Source organism: Heptranchias perlo, chromosome 16, assembly GCF_035084215.1.
Source record: "Heptranchias perlo isolate sHepPer1 chromosome 16, sHepPer1.hap1, whole genome shotgun sequence".
In the NCBI taxonomy this organism is placed as follows: domain Eukaryota; kingdom Metazoa; phylum Chordata; class Chondrichthyes; order Hexanchiformes; family Hexanchidae; genus Heptranchias; species Heptranchias perlo.
This window is the reverse complement of record NC_090340.1, coordinates 41,087,462-41,100,831: the sequence shown is the minus strand read 5'-3', so window position 1 is coordinate 41,100,831 and position 13,370 is coordinate 41,087,462. Positions and strand designations below refer to the sequence as shown.

At 43.8% G+C, this 13,370-nt stretch overlaps 1 protein-coding gene across 5 annotated transcripts in view; it reads right to left on the bottom strand.

Annotated features, from left to right (window-relative positions):
- The window catches only part of banp (BTG3 associated nuclear protein), a 242,214-nt gene that overhangs the window by 63,715 nt on the left and 165,129 nt on the right, over positions 1-13,370 (bottom strand). The window contains exon 12 of one of the 5 annotated variants that reach the window (XR_010965968.1): positions 498-744. The exons of 3 other annotated variants lie outside the window; for them this stretch is intronic. Coding sequence is in view for 1 of the 2 variants with exons in the window: in XM_067998010.1 (XP_067854111.1) it covers positions 690-744 (55 nt within the window). In the remaining variant the exon portion in view is untranslated. Of the gene's footprint in view, positions 1-497; positions 745-13,370 lie in introns of those variants that run through there. One more of the 5 variants, XM_067998010.1, reaches the window with a different exon arrangement.

Below are 13,370 nucleotides of genomic sequence, written 5' to 3'. Positions count from 1 at the left end.
TTTGAAAGAACAGAGTGCCCTGTTGCAATAAGTGACCTTTTCTCCCCATCTGTCAAATAAGCATTTGAATGTCTCACTGGCTGCTGGTTGAAACACATCTGTTGCAAAATGGAGTGTTTCCTACAGCACGGGAAACACACTGAGGATGCTTCAAAATCACACCCGTCAAAATGTGGAGAAAATTAAGTACTTCAAGTACATAAACTAGCTCAACAAAGGTGTAAATGATCATCCCGCCGGCTTTAATTGCCGGTGGGACTTCTGCATTCGGGAAGCGCATGCACCCAGACTATGGGGTATGGGGAACCCGGAAGTCTGTGGGTGGAGCCGGGCTCTGAACCCGAACGGGATTTCCCCGATTTTCGGAACCCCCCCAGGAATTTCCCGGGAAAATCGAGCTCAATGTCTCCAGTGACCTATAGGTTCATACTGCTATAGTAATGTTATCGCTTCAGGATCAGGGATATCGAGGCAAGGGTGCACAGTAGCTATCTTACCGTGTTGTTACATAAGAACTGTTGTTGAATTAGGTCATCATTTTATGGTGTAATATCCTGGGTGCCATTAAGTGCAGGAAATACAAACAAGTGAAGCATTCAAAAAAAAAGTAGATTCCTTATTCAGGGGGTAAGAGTTTCGTTCCAACGGTTCAACTGGGTCCTGCACATGGACTTGAACAACGGTACAAACTATATGGGCTTTTCTTGCCTTCTTATGTTCCCCTTTTTGGTCCATATTACGGAACTAAACAAAGATATACAAAGTATTAGTTCAGCCACTGTCACCACTAAAACACGGAACTAAACATGTAAAATTGCCCTCTATGCCAATACTCTGTTTTGATAACACACTCATCTCTCTTGTACTCCTGGATCTGGTTGATGCCTTTAGACAGTTTTAAGAAGTGTGATTAGGTTGATTTAAGAGCTTAGGACAGTACATTATAAGCAGAAACCCACAGAACTGAACTTGTTTTTATTCGAAAATAGATCAAGTAGGGGGACATAGTCCATGTTGGTAGGCGTTGACAATGAAAATGCAAGAGCCGATTTGACTTAAAAAACTGTGCTCATGAAGGTGAGGGATGTTAATGCTGGGCAATAGAACTCTTCTCATTTCTGGAACTTCTGTGTCATCATCAAACACTCCCAGGTCAGGCATAGCACTGCCAGGTACAGAGTAAAACTCTGTCTAGCCTGCCCCAAAATATCCTGCAGCCCCAACCTCAGAAGAGCACCCATCTTCCACACTAGCCAGCTGTAGCCTCTCTAGTTGACATAGAAACATTAGGAACAGTGATAGGCCATTCAGCTCCTCGAGCCTGCTCCGCCATTATCGTAGTATCACAGTAGGTATAGCATTGGGAGGCCGTTCGGCCCATCGTGCCTGTGCTGACTCTTTGAAAGAGCTATCCTATTAGTCACATTCCCCTGCTCTTTCCCCATTGTCCTGTAATTCTTTTCCCTTCAAGTATTTATCTAATTCCCTTCTGAAAATTACTACTGAATTTGCTTCCACCACTCTTTCAGGCAGTGCATTCCAGATCATTACAACTTGCTGTGCAAAAAAAAATGTTTCCTCATGTCACCTCTGGCTCTTTTGCCAATCACCTTAAATCTGAGTCCTCTGTTTACCGACTCTTCTGCCACTGGAACCAGTTTCTCCTTATTAACTCCATCGAAACCATTCATGATTTTGAACACCTCTATCAAATCTCCCCTTAACCTTCTCTGTTCTCAGGAGAACAACCCCATCTTCTCCTTTCTCTCCACATAACTGAAGTCCCTCATCTCCAGTATCATTCTAGTAAATCTCTTCTGCACCCTCTCTAAGGCCATGACATCCTTCCTAAGGTATGGTGCCCAGAATTGAACACAATACTGCTGCTGAGGCGTAACCAGTGTTTTATAAAGATTTAGCATAACTTCCTTGCTTATGTACTTTATGCCTCTATTAATAAAGCCCAGGATCCCATATGCTTTTTTAACAGCCTTCCCAACTTGTCCTGCCACCTTCAAAGATTTGTGTATGTGTACCTCCAGGTCTCTCTGTTCATTCACCCCTTAAAAATTGTACCATTCAGTTTACATTGCCTCTCCTCATTCTTCCTACCAAATGTACCACTTCACACTTCTGTGTTAAATTTCATCTGCCATGTGTCTGCCCATTTCACCAGTCTGTCTATGTCCTCCTGTAGTCGGCTGCTATTCTCCACTTGGTTTACTACATTTCCGAGTTTCGTGTCATCTGCAAATTTAGAAATTATACCATCTATACTTAAGTCTAGGTCATTGATATATATCAAAAAGAGCAGTGGTCCTAATACTGACCCCTGGGTAACACCATTGTATACTTCCTTCTAGTCTTAAAAACAACCGTTCAGTACTCTCTGCTTTCTGTCCCTTAGCCAATTTTGTATCCATGCTGCCACTGTCCCTCTAATCCCATGGGCTTCAATTCTGCTAACAAGTCTATTATGTGGTACTTTATCAAATGCCTTTTGAAAGTCCATATACACGTCAACCGCACTACCCTCATCAACTCTCTCAGTTACTTCAAAGAACTCAATCAAGTTAGTCAAACATGATTTTCCTTTAACAATCCGTGCTGACTTTCATTTATTAGTCCATACTTTTCCAAGTGCCAATTAATTTTGTCCTGGATTATTGTCTCCAAAAGTTTCCCCACCACCGATGCTTAGCTGACTGGCCTGTAATTGCCTGGTTTATCCCTCTCCCCTTTTTTGAACAGGGGTGTAACATTTGCAAACTTCCAGTCTTCTGGCACTGTCCCTATATCTAAAGAGGATTGGAAGATTGTGGCTAGAGTCTCCACAATTTCCACCCTTACTTCCCTCAGTAATTCAATTAGTTCATGGCTGATCTGCACTTCAACTCCATTTACCTGCTTCTGTTCCATGTCCCTTGGTACCCTTACCTAACAAAAATATCTGTCTTGAAATCTCCAGTTATCCTAGCATCCACAGTCTTTAGGGGGAAGAGACGTGCAGATTTCTACTATCCTTCGTTTGAAAAAATGCTTCCTGATTTCGCTCCTGAATAGCCTAATTTTAAGATTATGTCCTCTTGTTCTTGATTCCCCCACCAGAGGAAATAGTTTCTCTGCATCTAGCCTATCAAATCATTTTAACATTTTAAATACCTCGATCAAATCACCCCTCAATCTGCTCTACTCAAGGGATTACAAGCCAAGTTTATACAGCCTGTCCTCTTAATTTAATCCTCTAAGCCTCGATATCATTCTGGTGAATCTGCGCTGCACCCCCTCCAAGGACAATATATTCTTCCTGAGGTGCCCAAAACTAAACACAGTACTCCAGATGGGATCTGGCCAAGGCTCTGTAAATCTGAAGCATAACTCCCACCTCTTTGTATTCCAGTCCCCTTGAGATAAAGGCCAACATTCCATCAGCCCTTTTGATTGCCTTTTGTACCTGTCTACTAGCTTTTTGTGATTTGTGAACTTGGACTCCCAAATCTGTTTGCTCCTCTATAGTTCCTATTTTCTCACCATTTAGAAAATACTCCAATTTATCTTTCTTCGGTCCAAAGTGGATGACCTCACACCTGCCCATATTAAACTCCATTTACTATAGTTTTGCCCATTCACTTAATCTCAATGGGCACAAAACTAGAAAGCACAGATTTAAAATTAACAAGCTCCAACTAAGATTAAAGGTTCGAATAACCTTGCATCCTCCCCCCACAGAAAGGGAATCCATTGAAAAGTGTCTCGCAAAAAGCAACTGAAGTTGAGGCAATAAATATCTAAGTGATAGTGGAATTGTAGGTATAGGTATAGATACAGGTATAGGGACTGTTCAGTGGGGAGACAAACTACGTTTACCTGACCTGGTGCCCAACTAACCTCCTGATTGCTGCTTCGTGGTCGAGTCTGCTTGGACTGAAACCATTTTGGAGTCCCAAAGCCAGGAACTGTGCCAATAGATGCACCTGCCATGGCCAAAGCCAGAGCAAAGGAATGGATTGGTTGAAGCCCTACCTCGTCTTTTTTTTAAATTATCCCCGGAGTGAGTGACTTGTCAAGGTCACATTTATTGCGCATCCGTTGTTGCATTGAGAAAGTGGTGATGGGCCTTCTTTGCTGCAGTCCTTCTAGAGATGGTGCTCCTACAATGGTATCAGCAACAATGCTGGAATGGCGATATGTGTCCATGTCGGGATAGTGTGTGACTTGGAGGGGAACTTGGAAGTGGTGCTGCTCTTGTTCTTCTCAGTGGTAGATGTTGCAGAGGAGGGAGGTGCTGTTGAAGTAAGCTGAGGACTATACTGGTAGAGGTATTCACCTCAGGTGTGGACAAAAAGTGCATCAGCAGATGCTCCTGCCCTGGCCACCAGCCCAGATATTCTGCCACAGGCTGTGTCATACCTCAGTGGCCAATGACGCAAGAAGCACAATGGCAGCAGGCACATGGGAACAACACCACCTGCATGTTCCCCCCCAAGTCACACACCATCCCGAAATATATTGCCGTTCCTTCATCGTTGCTGGGTCAAAATCCTGGAACTCCCTGCCTAACAGCACTGTGGGAGAATCTTCATCATACGGACTGCAGCGGTTCAAGAAGGCAGCTCACCACCACCTTCTCAAGGGCAATTAAGGATGGGCAATAAATTCTGGCCTTGCCAGTGACACCCATGAACGAATAAAAAAAAGACTATGTGGGGAGGGGGAAATTAGAAGTTAGGAGAAATTAGAACATGGAGCACCATGGAGTACTTTTCATAATTTAGCAAAAGTAATAAGTAATTCTTACTAATGAAACCTTCCAAAAGAGAAAAGGCTTATTGCAATCAAATGAGTATCTGCATCATTAGATATTAAAATGCAAGAACCATTTTGGCATGCTTTAATTGGAAGGAATTTAATTTTCTTTCTTTCAATTTTCTTGTCTTTTTTCTCCTGTAATTGGTAAATTCACACAGGGTCATAGTTCCAACTGGTGTCTTGGTTAAGAGGTTATTTTTCAAGTATAAGCAGGTACACCGAATGTCAACTATTTAACTATTCAACTATCACACCTGAACCTAATTCTGTCTTCACTTAATTTCCACATGAACTAGATGACAGAAACCTTGCCCAATTTATCCCTCCCTATCATTGGATACTTACTCAGCACATGCCAGGGAATGAACCTGGAAGCTCTGTGGTCTGTATTGCTCTGTGAGATGCTATGCATTGCATACCCATCATGTTATTGGGTGGGAGAGTACATCAGGATTAAATTTAATATTCATCTAAATTCAATTATACATTCTCTTAACAATTTTGGGGAATTTTTTTCCCCATTTAAAGCTTGCTGACATTTTTGATCTGATTTATTGTGCATGTGCATCTCCTGCACATATAGCTAATTGTATAAGGGGCAATAAAATCTCATTTAGCCACTGTGAGCATTTGGTCTCATAAGTCAGAGAAAGCTCTCTATTTAATTAATAGAAGTGCTGGTGGTAGGGCAAATAAATATTTTTTTCCAAAAATCAGTAACAAATGATACAAATGCAACATAATAACTCGGAAATAAAGAGTATGGTAACTTCCTCAATGCAACTGGTATTAGAGGGATTAATGGATTGCTAGATAATACTCTTCATATTCTGGTGTTCTAAAAGTTGACTAGGATCTATAACCGGACAAAATATGTCAACTTCTGTTTGACAAGATACATCTCACAAATTGTGTATGACAGACACCACCTGCCCCCCCATGCTGTTATCAATATAGATGCATGACAATATAAACTGAATGCATTCAGTATTGAATCAACACTATCACTTGACTCTATTTTCCACTATTACATAATTGCATGCTGTGTGTAAGTTATTCTATACTATATCTATGCCTCATCAAGTTACTCATAGCATGCTGTTGGCCACACATCCTGTGCACATACGGGAAATAAATAAAAAATTTGTACATGTAGTTGAACGTGGCATAATTTTAATATGCATTTTCCCAATTCTATCCAGCTTTCCTCAGATCTGAAAATGTGCCATCCACTGAACAAGGACATGAAGGTGAAACAAGTTAAAGATGAATGTTAAAAATTAGAGAAAGGGAAGATATGGAAGAAATGTTATATCAAAAGAGCGCACAGCTAAAAAATGGGGAGAAAAGAGTGGAGAGTGAATGATACAAATGAAGAGAAATATAATGAAGAGGGGAACAGCCCAAATCACAGTGAAGAGCAAATTGTAGTCCTTGCAATAATACTAAGGGATATTATATAATCTGAAAGGTAATGTATTGTTTGATATAAATGGATTGTACTTAGTACAGAAACAAAAAATGATTTATTTTGAGAAAACAATGGGCATTTTAAAATGTGAAGCAAAAATTCCATGGATATTATAATGAAAAGACACTTCCATCTGGTATTTATTAAAATGGTTTCAGTTAGATAGATCATTGCTCTTTGTGGGATCTTGCTATGTGCAAAATTACTGCACCTCAAAAAATAATTAATTGTTAATCACTTTGAGACAATTCTGAGAGACATGATAAAGTGTCATATAAATGCAAATCTTACTTCAGAATGACAACAATATTTGAAAAACATAATACTCCGAACATAGATTTACTGTACAGAATACTCAAAGTAAATTTCAGAAATTTTCAACAGAAAAATGTGCATATTTCTAATAGTATTTCTCCCTGCAAAGAGAGAGAAAATCTAGATACAGAAATAAAATTAGCACACAAAGGAGAGAAAGCGTATTAATCTACTCAAATACATGCACATTGCTCTGCTCACTGGCTTCCAACTGCTGGTGAAATTTCTATTAGAAGGGAGCGGACAAAACAGCTCTTTTCTATTATTAAAAACTTAAAGGCATTTCAGTACATTATCTGTTCTTTGCACAACTGTAGTTTTACTGTAGCTGATAAACAGCGTAAGCGGTTTCTAGTGGTTTTGCACTGCTAAAAAAAATTCTTCTCTAAGTGATTTGTCAGGATTATAGCTTAATTATAGTTGTATCAGACATCTTACTTCAATACTACACAAAAAACATTTTGCACTGGTGCAAGATGTGCATTACATTATAGCAGCAGTCTATATGAATCAATCCCGAGGCTAAATGCACTGATTCTGAGAGCTGTTGAATGATATGCTTTGCCCCTGCTCCTAAATGCAAAATGTTTGCAAATGATAATGGCCTATAGCCCTGAGTTTAATCCTGCCTGCCTGGTGGGAACAGTCTAGGTGGGCGGGGGGAAGCAGTGTGGGGGGCGTTAAAATGGTCGTCAGGCACTACCTACTGCGTTCCCTATGCGTTCGTACAAGCCACCATATTAACACCCGTCTTTTCGGAGTGTGGAGGCTGCCCGCCACAGGCAGGTGGGGACATCATTAATATTGAAATGTTGGTGTCTGATGATTTCATTCGACACGATTTTAACTGGGTATCGCAGGTGTGACGCCCTGTGCTGAAGTCGCCAGGTAAAGCTGGCAGCAGACAGAATCCAGGGCCAGAAGAGGTCCTGGTTAGTGATTTTTAAAATTTTTTATAAAGGTTTGCTTGTGGGCCAGGAGGAGGAGGAGGAGGAATGTTCCTCCACAAGAAAATCATGGGCCTCCCCTGCCCCGGGCTTCCCCCCTTCCCTGGCGGTGATTCTCATCAAACCCTTCCCCCCGACACTTACCTTAGTGGCAGGACCATTCCCTCAGGTCCTCGGCAATGGCCTCCTGCCGCCTGAACTCCCAGTCCCTCCCATTGGCCCCCACGTCATCCACGCAGGCTTCGGGTGGGAATAAGCATTTTAATGAGGCCTGGGAGTTAAGATTGCATGAGCCTTCTGCAGGACCGTCATGGGTGCTTGCCTCCTGCCTCGGCCACCACACGCTGCATTCCTGCCCCAGGCTAAAATCGTGGCTTTTATTTCTCAGCAGACAAGACACCATACAGAGTACATTATTAGTCCAACTTACTGCAAGTTCACTTAATTTTAATTTCAGATTTTAACACAAATCTGAAAGATGTGAATGTTCATAGCTATTCTAGGGCACCTGATTCTTATATTGCCAGATTCAAACACTTTGGAATCATGCTAAGAAACAAGCCATGTATGTTGAAGGATTTATCTTTCTGGACGATGGCAGTTGAAATATTGTAGCTGTAACAGTTGGAGAGACATCACTTACAAAACAAATTTAGATATTATTACACACGGTGTCCAAAACACTCAAATACAGAGATAAAAAACAAAAAAACAGGATAGAAGTTTCAGACAGAGCAACAACTGAACTTTAGACCTCGACATTGCTGAAAACATGTCATCCCATATTAGGAATAAAGCAGATCTCAAACCTCAGATATGGAATAGCTGGAAAAGGAAACAGTCTGGTTTACGGACCTCTCCCCCCACCCCCTCGCCCCTACCCTTTAACCATTCCTTCAGAAAATGCTCCTGTGGCAATTTGCCTTGCTGCATTATGGATTGCTAGAGAATGATGAGCCAGCATTAACCTGGCAATCAAATCATCCAGGCTTGTTAGATCATGCCGTATCATTCGAGTGTAAATTTAGTCTTCTTTGAGTGGCTATACAAGCTCTAACTTAAACATGGTTTCAAAACATATTGGGGGAGAAATTTTGCATCAATGTGCCCGTTTCCGGAGTGTGAAATCGGCAAAATGGGGTAAAAAAATCAAGTTGAAATCTCCGCACCCGATTGACCCTGGAAGTGCACCTCACACGAAATTGAATCAGCAACTTTTTGTTGCAGGAACCCAATGTGAAATTGGACAACTAGGCGGAGCTTACGACTAGTTACTCTTGGTCTATAGTTGCTTAACCAGCGGATCTTAAAGGGACCATTGGAGCCACCAAAAAGAGGCCCAAAATCTATGAAAATTTTGTATTTTGTGGAGTTGGAAGGAGCAGGAATGCTCCTCCTGGCTCCACATAACAACTGGCTGCCACCAGCCCGGGCTTGCCCTCTCAGCTTCGCCTTCCCCCCTCACGGGAGGGCCCGAGGCACCTGAGGGCCGCTGCCGGGGTTGCAGCTGGACGCCCATTTAGTGCCCACAACTTTCCAGTTAAATGCAGATGAGCCCGATGCTAAATTTGGCCTGGGTCTCATGCCGACAAGGACCCGTGTACAGAGAAATCAGTCTACTGATTTGCTGCCCGTTTCAGGCTCAGGTCCAATTTCTACCCCATTAAGAGGTTATGTAGTCATTGTCAACTAAATATTCAAGACAGAGATTGTATCTAGCCTACTTTAACTAGGGTTCCCAACCCTCCCAGAACGACCGGGAGTTTCCTGGAATCAGGGCTATCTCCAGCGATTTGAATTTCCCACTGCAGAGCCCCCCTCCCCTCCACCCTGACGTCACCGCCTGCTATTGGAGAAGCCTCCTGCTCGGTGACGTCACCCGACCACTGCCACAGAGAGCCACGACCAGCAGTCGGGAATCGGGAGGGTTCGAAAATCGGGGATCTCTGAAATGGGGGGATGGTCACTGAAATGGGGACTCAGGGAGAGAAGGACTGGGGAATGGGGGCTTGGGGAGCAAGAGAGACTGGGGATGGGGGATTAGGGGTCGGGGCTCAGGCGGGTGGGCATAGGGCCCAGCATTTCCCGGAGAGCCAGGAGCAGCAGCAGCAAGGTGGTGAGTGGGAGCAGCACTGAGAGAAGAGCAACTCTGGGGTAAAACCTGGGGACCTTACTGTAAATAGTGAAAGATTATTTCCACTGGTGGGCAAATGGGAAACTAGGGAATGGAAACCAAGAATTCTTACTGGAAGAAACATAGGGGAAGGGAGGAGGAAACTTCTTGAACAGAGGGCTATTAGACCGTGGGATACTTCACCACATGTGGCTATTGAGGAAGAGATTGAAACTTCATTTCAAAGAGAATGGGATAAATGTTTGAAAAGAAGGAATATAAAAGGATCTGGGGGTTATGGCAATAGTGCACCAGCACCAGGACCAAACGGCCTCCTCCTGTGCTGTAATTTCTATAATTCAATGAAAACTTTCCTTTTTTGAGCCTGAGCTCAGGAAGTGGTTTAGAAATGTTGGTGCTGAGCTGAGTTTAGGATGATGTGCCCTGTGAGAAGTGCCCCAAACACCGAGCCCACTGCCCTTTGTGCGATCTCTTGGTTTGGTTCAGGTCAGTCTGTGCTGCTCAGTTTTGATGTGTAAAGTCCAAGTACAGATCGGCTCTGACTGAGGTTCCCAGTTCAGAGTTGTCACCTTCACACGGAGTCCAAGGAGATAGGGAGAGAGGTCGGGCCTATTAAAAGCGGCATCAACTGGGGGGAGATCCTGACCGCACCTTGTGCAGTACAGGGGGATTCTGGCTATGATTTTAGGGTGAATATCAACGGGTTATAGGATTACTACTACTTACAGGTATGATATCGGGGCATTACATCTATAACTACCGGTTACCGATGGAGTATAAGTGAGTTATTGTATTACTGTTGGTTATGAGGAGAATCTAAGTGTTACCACTCTACTATTAGTTATCAGTGCAATTTCAATGAGTTACCATCAGTTACTGGTGGAATCAAAGTTCCTCCCACCTCTGGGGGGGTTTCCCCTCTGCGAATCACTCCCCTACCTTCAGATTCCCCTCGGTTTCCCTTCTTCCCAATCCTCAGTTTCCCCTCTTCGCCTGTTCATGGGTGGCCTCCTAGTTCTTGGAACTTCTTGCACAACAGCTGCTGGCACGAAGTCACGAGCAAAAATACTCAACTACAGGGGACCCAACCTTTATATGGTAAATGCAATAACATTTGTGGAACTATGACCCCGAATTCTAGACTCTCCAGCTTGGGGAAACAGCCTCTCAGCATCGATGTCATGTGATCAAATGTCACATGGTCAGATGTCATGTGGTCAGAACGTTATGTGGTCAGAACGTTATGTGGTCAAACCTCAGCTGTTTACAATATATCAATGACTTAGATGAGGGGACTGAGTGTAATGTATCCAAGTTAGCTGACAATGCAAAGCTAGAGGGGAAAGTAAGTTGTAAGGAAGACGCAAAGAGGCTGCAAAGGGATATAGACAGGTTAAGTGAGTGGGTGAGAAAGTAGCAGATGGAGCATAATGTGGGGGAATGTGAAGTTATCCACTTTGGTAGGAAGAATAGAAAAGCAGAATATTTTTTTTAGAAAGGTGAGAGACTAAGAAAGGTTGCTATTCAAAGGGATTTGGATATCCTTATACATGAATCACAGAAAGTTAAGATGCAGGTACAGCAAGCAATTAAGAAGGCAAATGGTATGTTAGCCTTTGTTGCAAGCGGTTTGAAGTATAAGGGTAAGGAGGTCTTGCTGCAATTATATAGGTCTCTGGTGAGCCCACATCTGGAGTACTGTGTACAGTTTTGGTCTCCTTACCTAAGGAAGGATATACTTGCCTTAGAGGGGGGTGCAACGAAGGTTCGCTGGATTGATTCCTGGGATGACCGGTTGTCCTATGAGGAGAGATTGAGTAAAATGGTCTATATTCTCTGGAGTTTAGAAGAATGAGAGGCGATCTCATTGATACGGATAAAATTCTTAGAGGGCTTGATAGGGTAGATGCTGAGAGGCTGTTTCCCCAAGCTGGAGAGTCTAGAACTAGGGGTCATAGTCTCAAGAGGTCGGCCATTTAGGACAGAGATGGGGAAAAATTTCTTCACTCAGAGGGTTGTGAATCTTTGGAATTCTCTACCCCGGAGGGCTGCGGATGCTCAGTCGTTGAGTACATTCAAGGCTGAGGTCGATAGATTTTTGGTTACTAAGGGAATCAATGGATACGGGGATAGAACAGCAAAGTGGAGTTGAGGTCAAAGATCAGCTATGATCGTATTGAATGTTGGAACAGGCTCAAGGGGCCGTATGGCCTACTGCTGTTGCTATTTCTTATGTTCTTATTCCATTAGGCTTTTTGATTACTTTTTGTACCTGTGCACTAGCTTTTAGTGACGTGTACATGGACACCTAAATCCCTTTGCTCCTCCACAACTCCTAGTCTCTCACCATTAAGAAAACATTCCGATTTGCCTCTCTTAGACCCAAATTGGATAACCACGCACTTCCCCACACTGAACTCCATCTCCCATAGTTTTGTCCACTCACTTAGTCTGCCTGTACTCATTTGCAACTTCGTGCTCCCATCCATACAATCTACTGTGCCTCCTAGCTTACTGTTATCTGAAAACTTTGATATATAACTCTCTGCTTCATCACCCAAGTAATTGATGTATATGGTGAAAAATTAAGGCTCCAGAACAGATCCCTGGGGAACACCGCTTGCCACATCCAGCCAATTAGACAACGAACCCTTTATCCCTAACCTCGGTCTCCTCTCTTCCAACCAATCATCGGCCCATGGCACAAGGTTACCTCCAATTCCATGTGCTCTCATTTTTGCTTATAATCTCTTGATTGGAACCATATCAAATGCCTTCTGGAAGTCCACATAGGCAACATCCATAGACACTCCCCTAATCACCATGCTAGTGACCTCCTCAAAAACTTTGACTAAATTAATCAGACTGACATGCTCAGTCACTTTGGGGCTGATCTTAAAACAGTGCCAGGAAGGGGGTAGTGGGGTCAAATTGAGGTCGGGAAACCCATTAGTACAGGTTTCCCGGACATCCTTACGATTTTGACGTAAGGACGTCTTTTTTTTTTTTGTCAGTTTTGTCCGACTGACCGGCTGATTGACAAACTGATCTCAGTCAGATGGGAGACCAGCCAGGGAGAGGATGTCTTCAGGTGAATCTGTAGGTAAGTCTTTGTTTGCATGGATGGAGGGGGACTCGGGAGGGCAAGGGGCATGGATGACGGGGGTCGCGAGTCATGGGGATTGGGATCGGGGGTCAGTCACATGGGGATGTCGGGATCGGGTGTCATCACGGGGGTCCGCGATCGTTGAGGGGGAGGGTGGGGGTCAGAGCGGGGGGAGGATCGGGGGTCGGAGGATGATCAGGGTCGAAGGGGGAGGTTCGGGGTCAGGGGTCGAAGGGGGGGTTCGGGGTCAGGGTTGAAGGAGGTGGATCGGAGTAAGGGACAGGGGTCCACGATCGGGTGGTTGGGGGGGGGGGGGGGGGGGGAGGTAGGGTCAGTGCAGGTAGGCTTTTTGGGCCTGGGGGAAACACTCCTGCTCCTTCAGGCCCACAAGTTGTGCCTTTTTAGGCACCTACATGTTAGTCTCGGGCCTTCTCGCCTCCTTTCACGAGGCGTAAAACAAAAGGCCCGGGAAACCCGGCCCTCCAGGGTTGAAATCAGGAGTTAGTGAAAAATGGAGGCCTGAAGCCTTCTTGAAAGCTTCAGGCCTCCATTTTTGGCCTCCTTGAAAGCTTCAGACTTTCAGGCCTC